Genomic DNA, 27213 nt, shown 5'->3' on the forward strand with positions numbered 1-27213 from the left:
GGAATATTGGGAAAAGGAAAAAAAAAGAGGATGGGATCTGCTTCTGTGTGTGAACTGTGAAGCTCTTTCTCACCCTAACTCTAAGAGAATGATATGTAGACATTCAGTAGACCTTACTCAGGGCTGGCTTTGTTCTAGGCAGATTTACTACTTCTGCCTTAACCCAGGCAGTGTAGGCTTGTAATGACTCCTCCCAAGCAATGCAAGTGTCCCTGTACTGCAGTTCTCCTGTGAACATGCTTTTTCCATTATCAGGAGTAACTCCTTCTTCCATGCCCTCCCCTATTATTCTCAGCATTAGAGAAAGGTCTTTATTTTGAGAATATCTTTACTCAAACTGATATTCTTGAGATTGTTCCCCTGTAGCTCCAGGAGAATGTGCAGCTTAGGTTGAAGACTTCTACAGGGAGAGGCATGGTGAACTCAAGACAGAGCCATCAGTCATCACTTATCTCAAGGACTGGATCTCAGACTTGTGCCTTTGCTTCAAAATGGCATCTCAGAGATAAGATAGTAAAGCTATACTGCTGTGTTTAGCTACACTGCTGTTCAAAGTGTCTGTGTTTAGTTGTGTTTAGAAGCATGTCCATGCCATATCCCTGCCCTCATTTGTAAAGAAACGGAGTCGGTATCGCAGCAGGATATTGATCATGCAAGCCCTTCTTCAAGTGCCTCTGTCCTCCTTGCATTTCGTCTTAGAAGTGACTAGGAGGCCTTCAACATTCATCATCCCTGCTGTAAATGGACAAGGATGCGAGGCCTGTTGCGTCAAGCCTCAGGAGTGAACCAACCAACTGCATTTCAACCCCATGTTTGCTGCTGTCTTGCTGCACCTAAAAGAAAGATATGTCTTGCTCTGACCAGCATCCCAGCATGATGAAGAAGAGCCAATGAGTTCAAGCTCACTCTGTCTCCAAGCACACAGTCAGAGTGATTTCCTGCTGATCTTTGGCTTTGTTACTGTGTCCATCTTGCCAGCCTTTTTTCTGAAAAACAGTAGCATGGTGAATCAAATTGGATTTGCAGCTGTGGAAAATAATCCAGTGACCCAGCAGTTGATGGAAAAGAACTGATATTTGGGAGCTCTGCCATTTATTCCCAGCTACTTCCCAGTCCCAGCTAGGACTCTGCATCAGTGAGCTGGGTAACCTGCTGAAATCATCAGTGCAAACTCAGAAAGACTTCTCTGTAGGCAGTTAGATAGACACTTGGTATGAACAGACATCTCCCTGCCCTGGAAGTGTGTGTGATGAACACCTTTAAAGGTCTATTAAACTCACTCAGGCTCTCAGCCAAAGTGTAATATGCATTTCTGATTTTGGCCTTACACATTTCCTTGCAAGTGCCATAGAAAGAACATCTAGTCCCTTGTTCTACCAACATCAGATGTTTCATTGACAACAAACCCAGGAAAGTGTCACTGTTTTCCACCATCCATACTGTGCCCCTATTAATGGGGTAATGTTCTTGAATCCCAAGTGTGTTAATATTTAGAGTTTGCTGAGATTTGGATGGGAGTCATAAAACAGATGCAGCTGGTGACAGCGACCCAAACGGTGCATTCAGGGAGAAGCAGTGAGGAGCTTTGTGAGAGCCCTGCTCTGCACAGCCTGAATTTCCCTGTGGATATTTATTTCAAGAGGCTTTTAAAAGTAGCCTTTATCACCCACTGTTACACTGCTATTGACCATCTTCTATTTGTATTCCTGGGGAAAAAAAAAAAAAAAAATCTTGTGCCTTGAGTTTGCCTTAATAGCATTCAAGCATGCACTGGGCAAAATAAATCAGACTTCAAGAGGTCCTGAGATGATCTGAGCAGTTTGTAGGCTCCTCCTGGCGTATGGAGACCTTTCCAAACTGCCACCAGCTGCGTTTTGTTTTCCTGAACTTACTGACATATGATCAGGGGAGGTGGGATCCGGTGGAAGGGTGGTGGCCTGATGGGATGTGGCCTTGCTTCTGCAAAATACAAAGGATGCAACTTGCTGAAATGTGTTTTCTTTTTTTTTTTTCTTCTGTGCTGCTGAGTTTGACCTGAACCACTTGAGAACAAAACTATATGTTGTTTCTCTTTCAACAGGTGAACATGGTTATTGGCATTCTGGTTTTTAACAAACTTGTATCCAAAGATGGAATAACAGATAAGAAACTGAAGGAACGGGCAGGGTATGCCTTATCAATACATCTAAGTAAAGAATGAAAACAAACAAACAAAAAAGGTTGTGATCAATAACCTGGCAAGAAATGCAAAGAAAAATTGGAGACAAACAAAACAAAAGAAAGAAAACAGATGTAAATTAAACAAAGCAAACCAAAGAAATTCTTAATGCAATGCTGTGTTGTGTATTCAGTGCAGTGGAGACTAAAGCCTCAGGAAGCAGCACTGTGTTATCAGGAGGGAAGGTTAGAAGTTCATCTCTTTGTTAAAATGGCTTCGCTCTTCACTAGAGACAACAGCCGGGTTAGAGGAAGTTGCCACAGCAGAGCATGGCACATGGCATGGGCTGTGTGACAGAGAAGTCACATCTAAAGCCTGGCATGTTGCTGCGAGGGTGATGAAATGCTTTGCAGGAAAAGGCATTGGAAGGTCTGGAAGTGAAGAGATTAGTAGATGGATGGATGAGTAGAAAGAAAGACCCATAGGTAAAGATATCTCCTCTGATAGAAAGAATTATTATTTAAATAATCTTTTCCACAACCACTTCCCCAGCCACCACCCCTAAAACACTGAGTATGCAGAACTGCTTTTCTTCACACTATAAATTGAAGGAACTATTCCACAGCCCTTGTAGGTGTGTTTTCACCAGGGGAACAGGCAGACAGGGCCTTACCTACCCTGTTGGCTTGACACCAAACTGCTGACAAGGGCTATTTTATCGCTAATTCCAGCAGGACGAGAATTCCCTTCATCTTGGTTTCTCCAAGCAAGGCTACAGCCTGCTCAGCCTGTATCCCGGGGCTATGCCATGCTTCAAGCAAAGGCAGAAATGACACGCTGACGCTTTGAGTCAAATCAGAGCATGGAAAATGTACAGATCAGTCCGACAGCTGATGCTAATGCATTTCATCCACTCTCTTACCTGGGCTGCTGTTTCAGTCAGAGAAGCCAACTCATGACCTACTCTTCAAAAAGACTTCTTGCTTAGTTGAAGGCATTTGCCTTGCTTGGGTTGCTTGTCAGTTGATGGTGTTCGCAGATAATGAACATACTTCTGAAGGAAAACGTTGTTTGCAAAGGGAGAACATGGAGAGCAGGACATATTCTGATGCCTGCATGTATGATTACAAGCTCAGTCTGAAAAAAGTAGGAAGAAGAGCAGCCTGTTTTTCAAGTTAGAAGGAAAAGCAGCCTGTTTTTGAAGTAGATACATCTGTGTAGGTGAAAGAAGCATAGTTATCTGCTGTACTGTGTTCTGCACTCCAGGGCTTCACAGAGAGGACAAATGTCCCCATCCACTGTGGTCCTGCACGACCCTAAGATGTCTTAGAGGGTTGCAGTGAAGAGTGCAGTCAAGGTTAAATGCCCCTTTCATTGCACTATTGAGTATTTGCACTGAAAGTAAGTCTTCAGAGGGTGACATCAGCGTAACGGAAGGCAGAAGCTAGCTCCTACCTAGCAAGAGAAGGATGAGGAGAAGGATGAGGAGGCTCCTCCTTTGAGAAGCAGTGCTGAGTTGTCCACGTGGCATAGCTCCTCAGGAATCTTGTTAGGAACAGCCTTCCCATCTCTGTAGCCTACGGCCACACATTTTCTTCAGACAACTTTTTTATTTTTGCTTGACCACAAATCCTGAATGGATTTGTCCATTCCTTGGCCATTCACTATGGCGAAGGAAGATCTTCCTTTGTGACTCGTGCTTTCAGGTGCCTTTACCCTTCAAGGCAGATGTTACAGCATCTGCAGCTTGTCCTTCTCTTACACCAGGACAAAATCAGAAGCCCGATTGGTACCTTGGTAGTGATAACAAGAGGAGACTTGGGTTAGTTTGGATGAGCAGGGAATATCATTGCTGGAACGTTTCCAAGTTGGGAAAGGCACATGAAGAAGAGACCTTGGCATATTGCTTAACACAGCTACCAAGGAGAGGGTGTTTTATTCTGGGTGATGCCTTCTTTGCAAAGAGAGAACTCAAGAAAATACCCTAACCTCAAACAGAATTACTACCAAGGTAATTATACTTGAAGGCAAACATTGAAATAAATCATTTATTGTATTAGCAAAGCAGTGAGTCTCTCACTCTCTCTCTCTCTAAGCTAAATGCACACAGAATATCCTTATTTAATGAATGCCATCTGGTTATTGATCACATTCCTTGTTATACTTTGAGAGCAAAACCTACAAAACAACAACAACAAAAAAAGATCATTTTTTTCTGATGTTCTTTGTTTTTTCTTTCTTTTCTCTTTTTTCCCCCCTCTTTCGTGTCCGTGTGTGTGTGTGCAGTACTTTTAAGCCTTCTCTGTGCTAAGTGATTTTGCCGATTTTGTCCTCCTTCCAAAGTGCACCCACCGAGAATGCTGAAATGCTTTTGAGAGTCTGGTACCCGCCTCCCTGTAGCTAGCTGCTCCTGGCCTGGGCTTGGGAACCGTGTTGGAGGGTAGATCTGGAGATAATCGGAATGAGTAACTGCCTCGGAGATGTTTGGATCTGAGGAGATGGTATAAAGAAACACTGTGTTTCCTTTAGCAGAGGCAAGAAGTATGGTTCAGTGTTGCAAAACAAAAAGAAAAAAAGAGAAAAAGAAGAGAGAAAAGAGCTATTTAACACGAAGAGAAGCCCAGCACACATAGTGCAGCATAGATCGGTTGACACAAACAAATCAGCGTTAACCAACAGTTATGACAAAATAGTACTTGTAACACAGTAGATCTCACCCTATATTTAGCGGAGAAAATAGCTGTCATTACTGTGTCATATTGGTCAGAAAACGTTGACTTTCTAAAGGCAATGACTTTATACACGGACCAGAAAACCAGGCTTTAGAAAGATGGGTATGGTTATAGTGAAAGCTGGATCACCACACAAAACTGCCCTGAATCCTGTCTGCGAATAAACCATGTACTAAAGCTAGGGAGCAAATTGTGAAAGTGGCTTCCAGCAGATACGTGCTTGGAATTGTTAATCAGTTCCCCACGGCTAATCTGCCTCCTTTTGCGGTCAGCTGCACAGAGAGCATTCGCGCTCTATTGACGTGAGTGCTACTAAAAGCAAATGTTTTAATGTTGTACGCAGGAGCCTTTAAAATGAATTTTAAATTTATTCAGCCAGTATTTATTCTAGAAGCATTTGTGTGCTCACGCAGCCAGGGAACAAAAAATTAGACTATAGGGTATATTCACAAAAGCTAATTTTAGCCTGTTGTGTTTAATCTCCCTGGGCTTCCTCTGTAGCCACTGGAGAGAGACAAGAGCCTCGTTTAGTTATTCGAAGTTGCCCCTTAGAGGAACTTTATTTTTTCCTCTCTCCATCGATTATAGAGAGGACTTCAGAGTTTGCCCCAATATTTCTTGTGAGAAATATTCAACTGTCCTGGTGGGGTGCAACAGCGCTGGATTGTCAGTGCCTAGAGTAAAAGTAATTGGAAAGATAATGACTACATTAAAATAGGGACAGATTCTTATTGCCTTTCATCTGAGAGTGTTTCATTTTAGCAGTGTGCCTGCTCTCTGGGCCTTGGATGGTTTAACACACTATTCAGTAGTGCTGCGAAATCCGGGCTCCAGCAGACACTCCAGATGAGCCCATGGATATTGGGGATATCAACTGGGAAGTCAAAAAAGAAACTGATTACATGAATGCATTATTCGCTGTAATTATTTCATTAGCTACCATTTCATACATACATGCACCAATATAAACCTGCTGCAGGAATTTAGTGTATTAACAACCCCTTACCTCCAGCAAGAAGAAATTTGAATATAAATGCATCACATTTGTGCTTACTGCTTACAGCTTTCTGCATAAATACACCTGACAGCAGTTACAGTTGTGTGTTACAGTGGTCTTTTGACCAGCTTTTTTTTTTGTGATTCAGTGTCATTCATGTTTTTTCTGGCATAGTTTTCCATCAAATTTCTTGAATCTACTTTCTTTTTGCTGCCTATCTCTGCCTCTCTGTCTCTCTGCTGATCTGTTCTTTGTGGCTCATAGGTCTGGGGATAGATCGTCTTTTTTAATGGTCCTTCACGTAATGCCTTTCAAGACCCACTTTATCTGTGGTTCAGCCATTGTTCTCAGTAGATTTACACCATTCTTCCTCAAAGATATGTATCTATTGACACAGTAGCTAATTTTCTCTGTGTCTCAAGGCTGCAAGTTGTCGTGGGATGCCCTAGCTTCAAATCATTATTCTGGAAGGAAGTAATGGCTTATGTCACTCTAACTGATTAAAAGACCAATCAATAACCACTTAAAAGTAAGCTCACATGACCACCAATAATGCTGTGCTGGTGTTCATGGGGATGTCTTTTTTTTTTTTTTTTTTTTTTTTCAGTTTAGACTGAACACAGCCATAAAAGTTAGGAAACAATTTGTCAAGTTTTCCAGTGTCTCTCACAGGTAGATAGGGCTGTAACAGCCCTACATTTGGTACTTGCAAGCGTCATCTCTTACCAACTCCATTAATATTACCTAGGAAAAACAGGCCATCTGCCCCTTACCAATGATGTTAATATCATCTCTGATATTAAGCTTTTTGTGTAGGTCTGTAGGATGTTTTGCTGACTACTACCCATTTCCTAGACCAGGTCTGTTCTGGAAGCCATATATCTGTGCTTACTAAACAGTGCATAGAAATTAATAAATTTGGGGAAGAAACATGTCCAGTGTAAAACCAATGGGGCCTCTGGGCTTTTGAGGTAGATCTAACTTGTCAGTTGAGTGAGTTCCTGTACACCAGGATATTTCAGCCTCCAAAGAACCAGATGGGCATGCCCTTTACTGGATGCCCAGGTTGTGAGGACCTTTATATGGTCTCCAAAACCACAGCCCACAATAGCCACAGATTGATGGCATCCTGGGAAAAAAAAAAAAAAAAAAAAAAAAAGAGAGAGAGAGAAAGACACCTATCTGAGCAAGTCTCAGGGTTAATCTCACAGATGTCATCAGCTCCAAAATAAGTTTCCCCACAGAGAGAAGAAATCACTTAGAAGTGCCAAGCCCTTTCACTTCCCTTCAGGACACTCTAACGAAATATCTGAGCTCGTGCTTCACTTCAAGAAAGCCCGATTTTCCTGTGCTTTGTCACAGATTATGTCATCAAAGAGTGGCCCACTTCCTGCAGTTGTCAACTACTACATTGGTATTCTTATCAGAATGAGGACTAAGACACAAGGGCCAATGGAGAAAGTAGTATCTATCCCTTGTGTTGCTTTAGGAAGGAAACTAAGCAGACACAGTCCCCATAGCCCTACTTCTTGCCTTCTACTGTACCACCTGTCACTTTCTTTTTTCTTTTTTTTTTTTTTCCAAGCAAAAAAGGCCAGAAGGGAAAAGAACAATTTTTCAAAACAAGTCAAAAGAAGACAATGGAGATTGGGAGAGCAGTTTCTCTTCCATGGGTGCCGGAGAGAGACACCCTAAATCTGGCAAAACCTTCACCAACACAGTTCCACCCACTCCAGCGGCACCAACACATCTCTGAACCACACATTTTCCCATTTCCTGCATCTGGAATGATACAGATGAGAGAGTTTTATTCCCCTCTGTCTTGCATTTCTCTTTTCAAACTGGTTATGGTTGGTTGGTTCCCCTTCTTTGTTCTTTCTTCCTTTCTTTCGTTCTATCTTTCGGCTTCTCTTTCCCTTTCCTTTCTACGTTTGTGTTCATGAGCAAAGTGTTTTGTTTTGTTTCAGTCTTTTGATTTCAATTGCAGTCAGATGGCAGTGCCCCTTTACGGCATGACGCTCAAATGTTCCAAGTGTGGAGTAGTTTCTTCTGCAGAAGTTTCGGCCACAGCCACCAGTAACGCCATGTTAGTTCCTCTAATTTCAACTTCTTTTCTTTCTTTCTCACCTCCTTTTTTTTTGATTTCCCTCTTTCATCCCCCTCCTTTGCCAGTCCTTGTTTGTTTTCTCTCCCCATGCCCCTGCCCGTGTCCCCACATCCCACCTGCTCCTTGACCTCATTCTGTGGGCCATGAGTAGTGTAGGATTTCTGAAACATCCTGGGAACAAAAGTTGATGGGCTGTAACCTACAAAGCTCTTTAGAATATGGCTGAGCATATGAGCAGCCTACACAAGACAATGGGACTGTTCATTTGCTTAAATTTGGGTATACACTTCTTAATGCCCCAATTCAGTTTGGTTTTTGGAGTTAGAGACTGTGGTTCCCATTGATATTGATGGTAGAATATTAGGGCCTCAAACTCCAATTTAACTGAACAATTAAGCATGTACTGGAGTCTCTGACTCCCATGAGACTAGAGAGAATTGACTACAGTTTTAATGAGTTGGTGACTTACCTCTACAGACTGTCTTTTTAGACAGGGTTAGAGTTAGGTCTGGTACTTCAGAGGGCTGTAGTTGAGATTTGATAAGAGTTGGCTGCCTCTTGCAGTCCTCCAACAGCACTTGCAATGACATCTCTCCATCTTAAAGCATTCTATAGCTCTGGTTTTGAAAATCAAATGTTGTTAGAACTCTTCTTAGGTGCAAATAGAGTTAGTAAAAAAAAAAAGCCATAGCTTTAAAAATGTCATAACTTTGTTCTTCTGGAATAATTGATGCTATTCATATTGCTGGCTTTTTTTTCCCCCCAAGGTTAAGGTAGGAGGGAGAGCAGAGAAGGGAAGATTGATCTTTCCCCTTGTGAAATTATATTTTTTACTTTCATTATTTGTTTATCATTTCTGAGTAATTATTTATTTTGCTTTAAGTTTCTAGAGCAATGTACACTATATAAAATGTACAAAAGAAATATTGTCAGCATTAAACATGTACAGTTTGTAAAACTCCTACCTTTGATCAATTTAATGATCAGAATGGAGAAACATAAAAGAAAAATACAAGTGTTTTTCCATGATGTTTTCATATCTAGATTTTTTTTTAGAAAGAGTGTATAATTCTGAAAAATTATCTATTGTTGTTAGGAAACAAAAAAGAAAAGATTTGGTCACCTTTATTAAGAGTTAAGATTTCCTATGAGATGCAAAAGTGAAACAAAATCTCATTTATTTTTTCACTGCTGAGCTTTTTGTTTACATTTTGCAGCAGTGGCCAGCTGAGGTGGTGAAATGGAATTGGTCCAGAGCACATACCACGAGTTGGAATTAGGAGGTCACTGCCTTTTGGTTTTCCATGTCTTCAGAGGAGTGTTTAAACCCACAGAAGACTTACTGTTAATCAGACTATTAAAAACATTCAGTTGATAGTAAATTCCTTAAGTAAAACAAATCCTTCTCCTGTGCTATTTGATTATTTGACCTTGGTCTGTCATAAATCAAATAACTGATTCATCTTAAAATCTGCAAAAATGGGATTTGAAATACCAGTCTCTTGATGTTTTGGTTTAATTGGCTTGATAGAGATTGGAGGAGTCTTTTGAAAGTTTATGGGATATTTTGGTTTTTGGGTTTTTTTTCAGCAAAAGATAGATCTTTCAGCAAAAGATAGATACGTAAGTGATTAATGCTATGGTTGATTCGGTTTTGTGTCCTGAAGTTTACTATGGTCTTGTCCTTGAAAAAAGACAGCTGAGATAAATTAGATTACCCAGTCTTGTCCTGATCTGACCCTTGTCAGCCACTTCATTCTGCAGCTGAACTGTTTATTTTTTATTATTATTATTCCTCCAAATCTATTGTAAATGAGATTGTCAATAAGATAAAACCCTGACTATGCTACACGTCACTACTGCCATTCCTCTGGCATTGATCCTAGACTTTGGGCCAGCTTTACCATTTAATTTTGAAGTCTTCTAGCAGAAATTAGATGCCATAAGGATTGCTACCGCTCCCATGACATGGAATTAGCCACATTGTTTGGTAGAGAGCACATTAAGTGTATTACTGTGTTGTTCCTGCTGGAATTACTCAAGACACATCCAGCTCTCCTCCTGTGAGACCTGTAGATTTCAGAGTCTCATGTGTGGGGTAGAGTGGCATGATAAGATGCATCCTACTTCTTTTTTTGCCTATTCTTTTGGCTTTTGGAAATCATAACAGTTTTGAGCAGCACATTATGGTAATACCTCTGTGTCCTAAGGGAGAAACATCCCAAGAAAGGGATGTGTAACTGGGAGAAGTCAAAGCAAAGCACTAATGGAAGAGCAGATAGCAATTATGGCAGGAAAGAAAAAATACGTTGGACATTGTGCCACTTTTTTATTAGGGAAGTGCTAAAAGGGAAAGCATTGTATCTTGCTGTTAAATATAAGCCATGCTTGACAGCTGTTAAGAAAAATGCTCTCTCCCTGTGATCTGCTCTGGAGTAGTTCCTGGGCACATTTTGCCATTGAAAAGATGTATTTTATCACCTTTCTTTCCTTTTAACTGTGCTTTATAATTCATTTGTCTTTGCCACCTGTGAAAAATTTTGATCTGAGACTGAAATAGATAAAAAAAAAATCTTGAGTAAGGAAGCCTTGTGTTTCTCTGCTCCGCATACATGATAATTGCATGCACAGTAGTATTTTTCTAGTTACAAATTTCCTTTCTTGGTAATATGGAAACAATACTAAAGGGAGTTCCTCCAAAACTATCCCTAAGGTTCCATCAACACTTATGTTCTTGTTTTTAAGGAATAATAGAAGAGAAGGAATAAATTGAAAGAGAAGGAATAAAGGAAATACTTGTACTGTGTTTTTTTCTTTAGCAGAAATGCTGTGAAATAGAGGCAGGCACCTTCATAAAGCTCTCCAAAATGGGAACCATCCCCTCTGTGCAGCATGTGAGGGGCAGCCCCTTCATCTTGTGTGTCCGTTTCCACAGCTCTTCCCCAGAAGCTGCTTTCTGAGTTAGAATCTTCCTTCTGTTATTTCTTTAGCTTATTGTACCAGCTACCAGTCAGACTTGAGTAATGAGAGGCATTGATCACTTACCTCTTTATAATGGCTCTTTACATCTTCATTGACATGTACTGCGTGTCCTTCTCCTGCTTGCCCTTTGTCAGGACCCAGACCTCTTAAACTTTCTTTATGTAGCTCTTTGTCTACAAAAAACTTTTTTTCTCTTTCCATTACTAACCTCTAAGTCTCATCAGTTTGTCCTGTTTCTTTTGCAAAGATGAAGAATCCTGAAGCGAAAGGAAGTTAAGGAACAAAACCACAATTAGCCTTTGACATTCTGACCAAAAACATTGATTTGTTTGCTTCCAGAGCTGGGTCTCTTAAGTGCTGTCATCCCAAGGTGAAGTTTTTGTCCTACTAGGTGAAACTTTGGGCAGTGTTACCAAAGCGTTTTCATGTTGTCACATCCCATTGTAGCAACCCAGACCTGGTTGCGTTGTGGTGTGGCATTGCCGTATCCCAAGGTAATGGCATTTCCCTACGAAGCAGCAGGAACACGGGCTGGTGGGGAAGAACAGCATGACATGACAACTGTACTGCTGAGTAACATTCATGGACATCACACATCCGTCATCATGCTTCAACAATGGAGCGTAATGCTATTCCCTTTATAACATTACTGTCATTCCTAATGAGTGCTGTGATGTATGGAACAGATAAAAGGAAAAATGCCTACTTCATTTGCCAGCTAAAGCAGTTAGTCCTTTGTCTCAAGCAATAGAAATCCTGGGTTCATTGATCACAGACAATCCATAATGAAGAATTATTAAGTAATCACAATGTCATTAGATAACAAATCATCATTTCACGTTGCATAGCACTGTGATGTTATTTAGATCCTGAAGCTACTCTGCACTTCTTGGAAAAGGAAGAGACCAAAAAGTGGCAGAAGTATGAAGTCTGCAATGGATTCAATTCATTGCAGGTGGAATTAAGGGCAATTTCACAGAAGATCCAGTTATCTTCCCTTGAGTTTTCTTCTCAAATTTCAGACTTGATACAATTTTTTTAATAGATTTTTTTTTTTTTTTTTTTTTGCATTTAATATTTCCAAAGCTAAGCAGAGCCAGGAAAGTAAAATTAGTTATAGTCCTATGACCCACTGCCATCTGCTACCTGAGAATAAAGATTATGCATTTAATGTCAACCAACATTTCCTTAGCATTTCTAAGGGATGAATACTATTGAGTTGTCAGCACCTGTGAGATGAATCACAAAGAGAGATCAGAAAGTCAGGCCATACTTGTAGCTGGTGTAAATCACTACATCTTAGTTGGGAAAATTCTGATTTACACCACCCAAGTATCTGGCATAATGCTATTTTCATCATCCGAGGTGGGAGTGTGGTGAGAATGCTGCTAGTAAGGTTGCTTATATGTGATCTGCAGTGAAGTTAATCAAGATGTCTTGTTTCAGAAGATATTTAAACACTTTGCCTATATGAAGAATCATAGAATATGAGGCTAGAAAGGACTCACTGTGTCCAGACAAAGGGCTACAGAAGCTCTGAATGCATTCCAGTGTAGTTCATCATTTTGTCTTTCATGTTGCTGGTGCTACTGCACACATCTGTGTTATTAAGAGCATGATGGGAGACCACATAATTCTAGAAAACAGGAGTTGTCTGATAGGAGCTTCTCTAGCACAGTCTGTTTATTCTCCCTGTTATCAGCAGGCAATTTTGCAGGTTGCTTCTAGAATAACTTCCTTTACCAAGCCATAGACCAGACATATTGCCTTGCTGATCCTTGCATGGAAAACATACTTAGAATGGCACATTGTGGAGAAAGCCTCATCTTTCCAATTTTCTGCCTCTTTGGTTTTCTTTTCTCTCTGCTTACTACAAGTTTTATTAATGCCCCACTGCCATAATAGCAATGTGAAATTTCACTTAATTCAGTATGCTGAGTCAGATTTGGGGGGCCGAGGTGGAACACAAACATTTATTTAGGGGTTGGTTGTTTTGTTTTTTTCCAAGCAGCATTTTAAAAATAAAAGAACTTTCCATTCTATCATCCTGCATGAAAACTCCAGATATGTAGATTGTAAATGTAGATATGTAGATGTAATGGCCTTTAACTTACATGAAAAACTCATAATGCTTGATTTAGTTGAAGAAAAGTAAATGTCATTTATCCGTTCCCATAGGTAAATTATATTGCTTAAGTATACCACTGAGGAACACATATGAATCTGAACTGTCAGCAGAAATATTTACAGGGAAAGTATCATTGTGACTACACAGATAACCGATCACTTAGGTGTATGGTCGTTACAGCACAAGTGATGCAGGAATCCTTGAAAGTCTCTGAACTGAAGTTAGGATATTAAATCCTAATGTCCAAACCTGTTCTTTAATCCAGCTTTGTTCAGGTAAATCTCTCAGGGAGGTCTGTGAGGGTGGTACCTGGATAACAGGCAGGTAAACGCTATTAAAAACTTGATTATAGCATGCAGTGGTAATTAAGTCACATGTGAATACTGTAAAATGTATGTTATGATATCCGTCCTATAATTTATTGTGTCGCTTATATGTGTTTGTTGGTAAATAGTTCGAGGTTTCATATGCAGAAAATCTTGAAACTCAACTTGTTACTTAGTCTGGACACGTCTTCTCTTGTTATTTAGACATAGCCCCACCAAAAAAATGCTTAGTATTTGTAAAGCACTCAGATCTATAGGATAACTGATAGCTAATATTACATCAACTTCCTAAAATGTTCATAACATTCAATTAAAATCACTTGGGACCCTTTCTATGAGAGAGCTAAATGACTGAATTATTCACAGAAGAAGAACTGCTTTCTCATTTCTAGAGTCATTATGCATAGAAAAGACTTGGGGGTCCGTGTGAAAGTACTTGCATTGCCGAAGACTATTTTGTCCAGTTTTTTTTCAGTGTGGATTAAAAAGCGGTTTCAACACAGCATGTCCCCTCAAGAATAAATTTATCTGTAGCGATTTTGCAAAGGGTAAAAGAATTGCAGGTTTTCAAATCATTCAGCTGGGAAGATCACAGGAGAAAGCAGGAATTTTCTGCTCACAGATAGTTTGAGCAAGATATCTGGATACTCTGATGCAGTCTTGTAGGGAGCATCTGCTGTAAAGGGAGCTATTTTGCAACAGCAAGAGCAGATCAAGCTCCACGTCAGCTCTGTGCTCATCTGTTTTAATTATTTGGAACCGTGATACATGTTCCCACCTGATAGTGTCTTCCATGTGCTGTAGAAGTCCCAATGTCTGTAACTTGAGTATGGACAACCATCACGACAAACCAGCCTCTGCTGCAGCTGTTCTGCTTCCATCTGGCAACCTAAAGTGATTGTGTTTTGTCTCCCATCCCCTTGGGAAACACCACAGTGGTGAAGCAGGGGTATAGAGTGGGAAGGGCATGAAGGGGAAGGTGAGGTATCTACCTCCTTCCTACCCATCTCGATTTTTATCCATAAGTGCATCATGGCTAGTAGTCCCTCCCTTACAAATGTGTGTCACCTGCTTTGGTAGTGTGAGTGTGCAAAGCATTCTCCTGCTTCCCCTGGGAGAGGGGCTTGGAAAACATCTAGTATAAGTGCACGTTTACCAAGGAAAGGTCTTCTGAAGCCCCATGGGATCAGGAGGCTGAATTAGCATCCCACATGGAAGTGGATGATGCAAATGTTGAATTCTCTTTTCCTCTTCCTTAACAGGGCATCTCTTTGGAGTTCCTGCGTGGTCCTACCTCTCCTGGCTCTGACCTGGATGTCTGCAGTCCTGGCAATCACGGATCGGCGGTCAGCACTCTTCCAGATCCTTTTTGCTGTCTTTGACTCACTGGAGGGTTTCGTCATCGTGATGGTCCATTGCATCCTAAGGCGAGAGGTGAGCACAATGAGTGGTTCTTTTATATGTGGCCAACATATTTCCTATAGCAAGCATCAAAAAATGTGCAGTCAGCCTGTCAACAGTGACCATAGAAATGGCCATGACATTATCGGACAGAGGAAGATGGGTGAGATGGATGGATGGATGGATGAATGGATGGATGAGTCAATGATTGTCATACTTTATGTAGTATAGACTGGATAGAGTGGAATTTTGGGAACATTTTTATTTCAGTTTGTTTTCTAGATTTCTATCACACAGTCTTTTGCTTACTTAACACAAAAATTAGTATTTTCAAAAGTGTTCCATCCCATTGGAAATGGAATATTAGCCAAAACAAGTTTGTTATTTGATTTTGAGATGGAAAATATGTACTGTGTCAGTTTACAGAATGGCTATATGTTGACACCGGTATCTGGATATTAGAATTAGAAAGTAAAGTTAGCTATAATCCAACCAGGATATTGAGCAAATTTTCTTCAGCCTCCCTGTGGGTATTTAAAGTTGTAAATTATATTGGGGCAGCAAATGAAGAATATTTTATGCTTCTTTTATTCTTTTCATTTTAATGAGTGAATAGGCTATTAATAACAAAGACAGGAAGCTTTTTTTTTTTCCCAATACTCATTTTATCTTCCTACAGTTCATTTAAATTAAGTAAAATAGATTATTCTTTATGTCAGACAAATGAAATCAATGGAATTACGTACAAGTTTGGCTGAGACTCCTTTAACTAATTGCATTATGAATTTGGGGTTGTGTTTAACTCCCACTGCAGTCACTCAGATTTTTGCATTGATTTTAGTGATTTTGGGATCAGATATTTAATAAAATCATTGTAGCATTGTAATCACACTTACTAGATCTAAATATAAGGATTTATGCAATAGCGTGCATCATAAAAATATTGCAAGCAGTGAAGTAAAAAAGTTTTCCCTCTTGACTGTATAAATCAAAATACTGGAAGTGACCAAGTATGACGCAGGGTACCTGTAAAACCTTTGAACTGCTCTATTAATGTGTATTAGTGTGTAAGATTTGTAACCTCTGAATGACTTGAATAACAGAGTGCTACTGAAGCAGGAGCCTCGTTGTTCTAAGCCACCAAGGACTATAAGATTTTCTTTTTAGCAGAATTTCATATGGTTTGCTTTTATATGTTATTCTTTTCAACTCTGTCTTTCACAAATCCATTTGGTTCTGCAGGTCCAAGATGCTGTCAAGTGCCGAGTTGTGGATCGTCAAGAAGAGGGCAATGGAGACTCTGGAGGGTCATTTCAGAATGGACATGCTCAGCTAATGGTAGGAAAAAGTACCATCTAGTCTATTATTAAGGATCTGGGGATTTTTTAAACCAATAACAGATAAACAAACTGCTTTCTCTGTTTGACATTTTGCAATCATCAGTCATTTTTCCTTTAAAACTACGCCTAAGCAAATGTAATGCGTTCCTTAGGCTCTTTTGTTCATCCACAAATCATGTTTCATTTCATTATAGTATTCAGGAACTCAAAATTTCAGTCTCATAGCATTAGGTTTTACAGACATCTTGGCACTAAGTCTGACCAGATACTTTCCTTCCTAGGAAAAAAAAAAAGTTGTATCTGCTCCAAGGTCAAATGAAGATGGTATAATAATCATTTGATTTCTTAGGTTGGTGTAGGGATTTCCATGCAAGACTTGGACAAGTTTCAAAGCAGACCAGTTTAGGATTTTCCTCTGCCCTTTTGTACAGTGCTCTTTGCCAGAGATGTGACAGGCTTATTCATACTGAAATATTAATAGAGTTTAATACTGCAAAACGTTATTAGTTCATCTACTTAAATTCCACCTACATCACAACCCAGTGCATTTCTTCTAGGCCTTCCTGTGCTAAGCTAAGTGGCTTGGCTGAAAGATGTCATTTCAAAAAACAGTCTTTTAAGTCAGACATGCAGTTCTTGGGTGTATGCACCTCACAGGTGATTGATAAAAACAGGTGCATCATTTCAGCATTAAATGTGTAGGGTTCACATTTTGATACTTAAGTTCTTACTGTGCTCTTTTATGTTTAATTAGAAAGTCCTTTGTGTGCCAAGTACTTTCTTCTTTCAATATTAGATACCATAATCATATCCCTTTTTTGGCAAAGTAACACACTGAGTTCTTTGATTCTAGCTCTGTCACACATTTGCCCTCAAATTATTTCTGACTTTCCCATATACTTTCCAGTTTTTCAGTATCCCTCGAAAATATAGATACTACACTTGTTACTCTCTTGCCACCATCCCCAGCAATACATTCTGAATTCTCAGCTTTTTGTCCTTCTGTGTACAGCTCTATGTTTTCATTAGTTATTTACCACTTCAAAAACTCTACAGACTGCAAATTTTTAGCTTCCTTTTGGAAGTTCATGGAAGTGTTGAAAAATAGACAGTTTACAATCAGTTTCTTCCCATCCAAGCAAGCAAGCAAGCAAAAAACAAACAAACAAAAACAAACACAAATGATGGCTCTTCACTGATATTTTTGGAGAGATGCAGTGTTATTTTATAGTGACTCTGTCATACCCTAATCGAAAAAATCAAAGGCTTTGCAGGACCGCATTTTTGCCTTTACTCTTTTAAGTAATCTCAATATACACTCAGTGAATGGAAAGAAATTTAATGAGATAGAACTGTTTTTCCTATGGTCTTGTTGACTGGTATTAAATATACACTTGACCTTATTAATTTGTCAGTAGGAATAGTACAAACTGTTTTGTTTTGTCATTCTGGAAATCCTATCAGGCAAGTGTGATTATATTTTGTTTTCTATTTTATCCCACTTGCTCTTTTTAGCATAAGCCCAGTATTAAATTTCTCTTCTGTTATTTTCATATTTCCTTAATATTCCCAAATTTACTACGAAATTAGATAGCAAGCTTGAGAGAATTCTTCAGCCAACTCTCCTAAGACTCTTGAATCTGAACCTGCTGATTTTGAACAGTTTATTGCAGGGGGCTATTTTTAACAGTATTTTTAGTTACTATGTCACTGGAATGTGTTTCATCAGTTAATACACGTACATTAAGTGCCTTCATTCCCAAGTGATACCAGAAATAATCAATTAACTCTTCTACTTTTCGTTAGCTTGTGGCCTTTCCATCGCTCCATGAAAACTCATGACCCTTTGTGACACACTATCCAGTTCTTTGAAATGTTACCTGTGGAGAGCTTCAGGAAAAGCACTAATTTACACTGGGAGAAGGGATGAGTTTTATTTGACTGTGTAGGCAATTTGAAAAACTTTTGCAGTGTTTGCTCCTACAAGGACTATTATTTTTATATGCTAAGAGTTTTAGGTGCAGAAACATATTTGCACTGTCTATGACACACTAATTGATGATGAGTAAACACAGTAGGTATAGAGGGCTTTCAAAGGTATCCTTGGATCTTTGAAGCTGATGGGAAATCTGCTTAGATTAAGTATGGGGAGATAAATACAAGGCAAAACAGGCCAGAAATCTGTCCCCTGTGTTCTAGGAATGTGTATAAAAATATTTCAGGCAAAGATTTCAATTTGGCAGTCGTGGAAGTAGTTTATGGATGAGCAAAAGAATCCAGCTTCAAAGCAGTGTTACAGCTTTAACGTTGCCTGAGAGTCATAGTTGGGAATAAATAGATAGTCTTGTTTTCCATGTTTCTAAGGCGAGCACAAATTCCTCAGCTTCACTCTTTGGGTAGATTTTGTCTATCTAATGGGTTAAAGCATTTTTGCATTCCAGGTATCTGTCTTTCCCTCTCAGTTCCTATTGACAATGTCTTCTGTGTTCTCTGTCTTTCAGACCGATTTTGAGAAGGATGTGGATATGGCTTGTAGATCAGGTGAGCACATCACAGGTGAGAATCAGCAAGTGACCTGGTTTGGGGATTGAACTAGGCCATTTTTTTCCTTCCTGTTTTATTTCTGTGTGTTTTAGTGGCTTGCATGTACATAGCCCTTACTCTCAGCCTTGCCTAAAATGAAACAACCCGTCTAGTTCTACCTTGTGCTTTGCTTACTGTCTTTCCCCATAGCTTTCTTGGCTTTTCAGCTAAGATGAAGCCTTGCCTCCGAGGTCTTATTTCTTATGTGTGGCCCATTTCACATGGTGGCAGAGAAGAGTATCCAGGAATAAGAGATCTGTTTCATCTCTTCCCACTGAGATCCTTCTTTGCTTTAGCAGCCCCTTTCCAAGGCTAACCTCAAACAACTCTGTACTCAAGAGAGGTGTCTTGGAGAAGATCTGGAATCTGGATGAACTTCCCTCCATTCCAGAAAGAAGAATTATGGGGTCCTCCTGATCCCATAAACACATTTGGTACAGTTGTAGAGTGTCTGTACCTATGGAGGTGGCTCAGGTCTCTCTTTACCTGAACCTTTCTCCTGTGTGTTGTATGACACACAACATTCATTTTGATCCTGAAGATCTGCGTCGGCTGACTGTCCCTTTCTCTAAGGAATGTCTTTTCTCCCATGTCCTTGGGGGTATCTGTGCTGTCCAGAGTCTGCTTTGCCGCCTGTTTGTTTTTGTACGCTTTGTCCTCTCCTACCCCTGATCACTTGGCTGATATTAATCTTATCCTTTGTAGATGTCTAGGCTTTATTTTACCATCCCAGACTTCTCTCCTCTTGCAAGCAAGAGTTATTCCAGCTTGCTTGGCACTTGCAAATAATTCACACCCTCCAAACCAGGATCTCCCTAGTCAAGGACAGTACATAGTTTATGTGTAGTTAGTATAATGTGAAAGTTTTTTCTCTTCTTCTTCATTTTTCTTCCCTTCTTCATTCCTTTCTCTCTTTTTTTCTGTTTTTTCCCTTTCTCTCTTCCTTTTGCCCTCTCCCTCCCTTTATTTCTCTCTGTTTTTATATATATAGCTACCTGTCCTTTTCATTTATCTTTTTCTTCCTCGAATCTATCATTTATTTATCTGTTTCTAATATGTTTAATTTATCTGTTTTTTTCCTACCTAGCAATCACTTATTTATCTCTGTCCTCAACCGTCTGTCCTGCTGTACCTGTTATTTATGTATTGCAATCTCTGTCAACATATATCTCTGTCACTGTGTTCCTGTGTATTGTCCATCACTGTCACTATCATTTATCTATCTAATATCTATCTATATCTTATTTATCGTTTTCTGTCTTTTTCTGTGCCTCACTCCCTCTCTCTATGTCTATCAGAGTCACAGTATATTTATCTCATTTACCCATATGATATCTTATTTCATGGTCTCTTTCTGAACATTTATCTCTTTTGAGGGTCTCTCCATTTTTTTTTCTGTTTCTCTGCCTCACACTCTCTAATTGTATTTCTAGCTGTCTTCCTCTTCTCATTTGTCTCTCTCCTTCATTTTTGACATTGAAGAACTGGCTTCCAAAAAAAAAAAAAAAAAAAAACCTGCACATGAGACCAGGTCTCTCTTCACCATATACTCAGCAAACATGCACCCAGGCTGGTTTTTGGGGAAGAAAACCAGCTGCACACACCGCAGCAGTCCAGTTTGTAGTACTGGGGAGCACAAGCCCTGAAAACCAAGACAGATATCAAGAGTCCTGCAATACAGGAACCATTCTGGGTCTGCTACGAAGTTTCTTGCTCCTAACTCAAGCTTCCCAGGGGAAAGGAAGGAGTTGCTTGCTTTCATGTGTCTTCAGGGCAGATGACCCTGGATGAGCACCTTGCTAACAGCCTAGGCTTCCCTTCCTTTGCCAGCATCCATTATATAATTTATTTGTATCTTTCATCTGCCTGAAGAGATAAGCTACCTTTGAAAAAGTTCTATCATTCAGTGCCACTATCTTGAGACAGTTTATTAATAACCAACACTGATTTGGAGACCATTCTTTGGTCTCCAAGGTGCTCTCCAAGGACTACTCTGTCTCCAAACCTACTTGATGCAGCTGACATGAATATGGAGAAGAGCCTGAATCAATAAACTTCACAGTCAATGCCAAGCTAAGGGTTAGAGTTCGCTAGCATCTCCCTGCAGTCTATAGTAGGAGTACATTGTAATGCTCTGATTTATCCTGGCACGTCTTCTAGCAATGTCAGGATAACTATGGATGCCATAGTTGCACCCAATATGTTTAGCTTTTAGAGATTTTGAAAGATGATTTATTTCATTTGTTTTCCCTGTAATTATGCCTTGTTTTCTCCATGGTTTTTGATGGCATCTTTGTTCTTCCACCACCATCCCTCCTGGTATGAATTACCAGGAAGACAGCAGTGCCCTCAGTCCAGTGAGATATCTGCCTCCATCACAGGTAGAGCAGCTGGATCATGTCAGGTTATTCTCAGGCTCCATTGGAAAAAAAAAAAAAAAAAAAAGAAGTAAAAAGAACCTTTGTGTTTTCTTCTGTGGAGAGTGAGGGGGAAGATGCATTTATTTCTCATGCTGAAATGCTGGGTAAGTAGGATTTGGTCCCTGAAGACACCAAGGCCTATGTCATTAGTCCTGTAAAGTCTTGGCTGCAGCCAGAAACCAATGGAACAATAAATTTTTATACCTAGAAATGGATGTTTTGTAGTGGATGGTATTGTGTGGGAATGAGCTTCTTTGTGTCTTGTGTATACCTCCTAGTTGACATGTTCACCCGATGCTCAGATTAAGGATTTCTTCTGCTATTAAGGCATGTTCATGGAACTCTGTTTTTATCCTCAAGGCAAATTGAGAAGCAGCAAATAATTAACTCTTAAAAAGGCTTGCCATGATTACTGGAACATAAGTTTTTGGGAGCACTAATTAGAAACTCATTAAAAAATACGCTTTTGTCTCGAAATACCAATTCATTGACCTGGAAACTCTGGGAAAAGATCAACCTGAAGTAGTTCAGTGAAAAAGAAAAAAAAAAAAAAAAAAGGCACTGGCATTTTGTAATTGTAGTTAATGCTGCAAGCTGAATCAAATCCTGCTCACCATTTCTAGGCATTTTATATAAATATATATGTGTGTGTGTGTGTGTRTATGTATATGTATTCACAATGCATTCACACACTGTGTACTAAATACATATACAGGCATACATCATTTCAAGATCTTTTTATCGGTGTGATAATATCAGTCAGTCAAATTTGGAGTTTTAATGATTTAATTATGATTTCAAATAGAAATCTTGAAGCACTGAGAATTCTCTCAAAATGGGAAAGTTGTTACTTCCCTAGTTTTAGCTTTCTCTTTATCAACCTGGATTAAAAATCCAATATAAAATACTTTTTTGACACCACTACCTCTGTCTGAGAGGGCCAAAGGAACATGCTAACACCTTGTGACTGTGGTGTGGGTGTACTGTTGTGTTAATAACAGCTTAAATTAGGTGCTAATGATACATGTCTGTCCCCTTAGTGCTGAATAAAGACATCACCACCTGCAGGACCTCAACCATCACAGGAACACTGAAGCGTCCATCACTGCAGGATGAAGAGAAATTGAAACTCAATCACCAGAAGGGGTCATCAAACTTCAACAGTCTTCCAGCCAATGTCTCCAAAATGCATCTTCAGGGCTCACCTCACTACCTAGGGGCCATCAACCTGAATGAATTCAGCAATCACACACTGACCTTGAAGAAGGACAAGAACCAGCCACCCAAGTCTATTTACATCTGCGATGGGGACATCTTCAAGAAGCTGGATTCAGAACTCTCCCGGGCACAAGAGCAAACACTGGACACCAGCTACGTAATTCTGCCTACCAACACATCTACTTTACGGGCCAAACCACCCAAGGATGAGAGCAAATACAGCATCAATATTGACCAGATGCCCCAGACACGGCTCATCCACCTCAGTATGGCGACTGACCCCGGCTTTGTTGTCAAGAGTCCCCCTCGAGAGCCCGTAACCATGACATGCAGTGAGGTGCAAGGTTCCTCCATGATACAACAGCAGCAGCAGCTGCCTCCACCAAACATCTCCAACGAGACACAGATTCCCAACAGCTTGTGTGACATGGGTGACTCAGGGAACTCAGGTGTAGTGTCCAAGAGCGAGACTGTCTCCACCCTCTCCATGAGCTCTTTGGAGGTGAGCATGTGAATTACTGCCTTGTTCTCAGCCCTGGATGATGTTCCACATGGGCTATACCAGATAGGAGAAGAGCCTTAGGCTAAATGCAGCCTACTTTGCAGTGTCCATACTAGAATATCATGAGTGGACCCTGGCGGATGACATGATTTTCTATTTTTTAGAATATAATTTTTATAATATAATTAAGATCTCTCATGGTTTCCACAGCCATATTTCATTCCTTGGTGAGCTCTCTTTAGCTCTACAGGCAATGCAAAGTCAAAATAAAAGTTTTAGCTTGTCAAACACTTCTCGATTTTAATGCATGGCTAGCATTACCTTCTCTCCTTCCATCTTCTGCCTCTGTTTCACATTTTGATGATTTTAGTCATAATGCAAATGAGAAAATCCCAATGGTCACAGATCTAAATGCCCTTAAAGCAAGCCCCACAACTCTCAGCATCAAAGAGATTTCAGATGTTTTGCATAAATGCAGTCTTCTTCTTCTGATTTATGATAGCTTACTACATATCTTAGCACTTCTCTCCCGGCTGTAGAACTTACACTAATGTCCATATTAGTTTTTGCACTTTCTCAAGTATTAGTTTTTGTGCTTTCTCAAGATTCTAGCTTGGATTCTTTTTTTCTGCCCATTCTGTGATCATTTACAAGCTCATATTAAGACAGGGACTTGAATCAAAGTCCTGTGCTTATCTGCACCCATGCCCAGCCCTCCCTGGGGCTTGATGTTCTTCCTCATTAATAGCCATTTCCAGCTTCACCCCATGGTAATACATGAGGTCCAAATTGTTTGTCCTTTCCATAAGGAAAAGCCAGAGAGACATGTTAAAGGTTCAGGAAGAAGGAATGGTAGAGAGACCCTTTCTGTTCTGTCTACTGTGTGGTTCAGTTTCTGCACAGCCACCAGCATCACTAATATTCAACCATCTCTCTTTTTCTTTTGAATCTCCAGAGGCGGAAATCTCGGTATGCAGAGCTAGATTTTGAGGTGAGTATTTCTTTTTTCAACAAATGTGTTTACTGGAGGGCAGAGTGAGAAAGAGACATTTTCCTTTCTTTTCTCTCTAACATCTTTGCAGGGAAGAGCTACTTCAGGGTATGAAATGGTGGGTGGAAAGAGTTGTGCAGGCTACCTAGTAAGAGTTCCCTGGAATGGCTAAATAAATGGGTGATTTACAGCGATTCTTGCTTAATTGATTAAGCAGTAGCTGCTCTGTAAATATTTGACCTAAATTGGTTTTCACAGGACCTGTAAACAGTCTCCTCTGTGAGCAAAATGTTTATGAGCTGAGAGAGTACTACAATAGCTGGACTCCATTCCTGCCTGGGAAGCACAATATACCATTTACTTGGAGGACTAAAATGCCTTATCTTTTATGCACATATTCTCGTTTTGTTTTGTTTTGTTTTTTTAAAGGCTTCTCATGTGTCCTCACCATCAAAACCCTACATTAACCCTAGTCACTCACACCCAGTAATGACCCTCATATAATCTGCTCAAGAGAAAGAACTATCTGTACACATCAAGAAATGTCTGTCCTCACAGCTGAGATGCAGAGTGGAAAGTTTTGAAAGAGAAGGGCCAATCCACACAGAGAGGCCGTGGGGCTACTGGCAGCTAGTGCAGCTCTCCTGAGTTTAATAGCTTACTTGACTGCTTTTCCCTTCAAGGCTGCTGTCTTAGTCCAAAACAAGGAGTCACATTAAAGCCCACAGGGAATTACCTTAATGCTAAGGTCAATAGGCTAGCTTCCGAGCTCAAGGTTGTGAGCTTGGTCAGAAACTGAGGTACTCTGGGTACATCTAAGCTGGTATTTTGTGTTGGTCCCAAAACATGAGAGCCACCTTCTTCAGTTTCATAGTTCTTGGTAGAGTACAAATAAACGGTCTATACCTTGCTCCTACGTACAAATGGAAGTCCATATAAAAATTGGTCCTGTCTCTCCTTGTGGACAGTAGAGGATAGAGGTGAAACATAGAAGAGCCAAAATACAAGAAAATGAAATTATGCAGTAGTTTGTGGGATAGTTTCTGACAGAGCTTCTTGTCCCAAAGTTCTACATGCCCAGATAAACTCTGAACGCATTTGCAAGGGAGGCAGTCTTCAAAGAGAGTGATCGTGGTGTCAAGTATCTTTTAGGGAAACTGAGCAAAGTTTCCAGGGTCAGCCTGGTAGACCATAATGCAGTTTTCAGCTGCAGATCTAAGTTATAGACCAAAAATCAGATTTGTCCCACTTTCTCCTTCCACATCATCCTGAAACTCAAACTCGAGGAAGTGTTATGCTGAGTTCTCAGTGACCTATGAAGCTGGCTGTACATGCAGGGCGACAGAGTTAAGCTGTAGGAAAATATGATTTTTTTGTGAGGGTGGGAGGTGTTGATTCTGTGTAGCTGGAAAGGAATTGCTGACCTATGGCTCTTGTGTTTACTTCAGAAAATCATGCACACAAGAAAACGTCACCAAGACATGTTCCAAGACCTGAACAGAAAACTGCAGCACGCAGAGAAGGAGAAAGAGTCGCCAACAACGGACAGTAAGGTTAGTCATATACTTCCAGAACCACCACTTCCTAGAGCCATCTAGTGCCAGTAGGATCACAGAGTTTGACTGAGAAGCAGAAAAGTTTAGCAGCCACTACAAAACTCTTTGGGTTTTTGTCTGTGCATGTTGCAACAAGCACATGTGCAACACAGAACATGGAGTTGCAAAGGTACCATCTATATGTCATCTCCGGAGTGACCAGCAACCCAGAAGGAAAATATCTGCCCTCATGTCATTTCATGGTGGAGAGAGTCTGCTTTCTTTAGGTATTTGTTCCTCATGTCAATGTCTGTTCTTTGCGTCGCTACTCAGGTCATCTCTGAGTGCTGAGTCCATCCATTCGTAGCTAGGAACTGGAAATTAGAACAGCTTTGTAGAAAACTTGGTGAAATGAAAATGGACAGAGAGTGAGACTAAGAAGCATTTCCTATCCCACCTGCAAGAGCTGCATTAGAGACCAAGGTGGCAATGAGAGGCATTAGCTATTTAAGAAAGTCACAGCAATGAGATTTAAGGTGTGATGGTGGCAGCCCTTCCTGAGGACTGAATGCTAGTTGAAGTGAGATGACAAGTGTTCGTAGCAGCTGCTCACTATGTGATTTTCCTGGGCAGGAGAAGTTTTCCAAGGTAATAAAAGATTTTTATGATGGCAAACTGAGGAAAAGACCTTGCAGCCTTTCAGACGGGCAAAGATTTGGTACTAGATACAGACTTCAGGAACCTGTGTGGTTAGTTATGTGGGTAACGCAGATAAGGAAGGGCAGACCTCCGGCACCTTTGTGGTATCTCAGCCTGTTATGCTTGCTGGGCAGGGGCCAAAAGCTTGCAAGGAATTGCATATTCTCCAGCAGAAGGAAAAAAAAAAAAGTGACAGAAGATGGCAGGATGAAAGGAAGCTTGGTCTGTGCCAGCCCCAACCAAGAAGAACTGCGTGCTGCTATTTTTAACATTCTCAGTTTATCTGCCAGCAATGTCAGATCCAGGTTTGAGTCTCCTTCAGCATGGCCAAAGAGGCACTTCTAGGGCTTATAGGATTCCCTTAGAGACAAGAGAAGGGTTTGGATGGTGGTTGAGTAAAGGGTTTAGCCGGGTTCTCAGTGGAAGCAGAGCTTTATTGGAGCCTTTGGTTTCCATTTACATCTCACAGCATAGCTGTGCTAAGCCTTAGAGCTGTGCTCCCGGGAAACTTTACTGTCACTGTGAATAGCAAGGTGTTGCTGTGGGCTGACCAGTGCTGTAGAAAGAAAGCAACAGTGAATCTATCAAAATAGTTCAGATCAAAGAACTATATGTTGACTCAGAATCCCAGTGTTTTTCACTGGTTTCAACTCCCTTCTTTTTCTGTTATTTAGATGTGACATAGGTGTAAAATCAGAAGTGCCTATATACCATGTAAATGCTAATCTGTGGTGTATTTCTAGGGGAGTTTATAGATTGAGATGTCTTGGGCATTTCAGAGAAGCATCCAAATCTATCTAGAATTAAAATTGCTAGTGTCTTCATCAAAGAGCTTTGAACTGCTGGAAGGAATCTGTGAAGGTGGCCTTTTGATATTGACCGATTTTTTTTCAAGCAGTGATCTTTTCTTTGATGCAATCCAAGAAGGGGGGCTTGCAAAGATCAGTATTTGGAGCTCATTAGTGGGTGTTGGTTTACCAATATTCAACATATTAAAAGAGAAAGAAAGAAAGAAAGAAAGAAAGAAAGAAAGAAAGAAAGAAAGAAAGAAAGAAAGAAAGAAAGAAAGAAAGAAAGAAAGAAAGAAAGAAAGA

General features: G+C 40.2%; 1 protein-coding gene across 1 annotated transcript in view; it reads left to right on the forward strand.

The window, feature by feature from the left end:
• The window catches only part of ADGRB1 (adhesion G protein-coupled receptor B1), a 256076-nt gene that overhangs the window by 218336 nt on the left and 10527 nt on the right, over window positions 1–27213 (forward strand). Inside the window, exons 24-30 of the mRNA XM_026047133.1 lie at window positions 2081–2166; window positions 14693–14864; window positions 16074–16169; window positions 18673–18712; window positions 22215–22894; window positions 23850–23885; window positions 25334–25438. Coding sequence (XP_025902918.1) covers window positions 2081–2166; window positions 14693–14864; window positions 16074–16169; window positions 18673–18712; window positions 22215–22894; window positions 23850–23885; window positions 25334–25438 — 1215 coding nt within the window. The remainder of the gene's footprint in view (window positions 1–2080; window positions 2167–14692; window positions 14865–16073; window positions 16170–18672; window positions 18713–22214; window positions 22895–23849; window positions 23886–25333; window positions 25439–27213) is intronic.

Source organism: Nothoprocta perdicaria, unplaced genomic scaffold, assembly GCF_003342845.1.
Source record: "Nothoprocta perdicaria isolate Ctin4 unplaced genomic scaffold, notPer1 scaffold_48, whole genome shotgun sequence".
Lineage (NCBI taxonomy): Eukaryota > Metazoa > Chordata > Aves > Tinamiformes > Tinamidae > Nothoprocta > Nothoprocta perdicaria.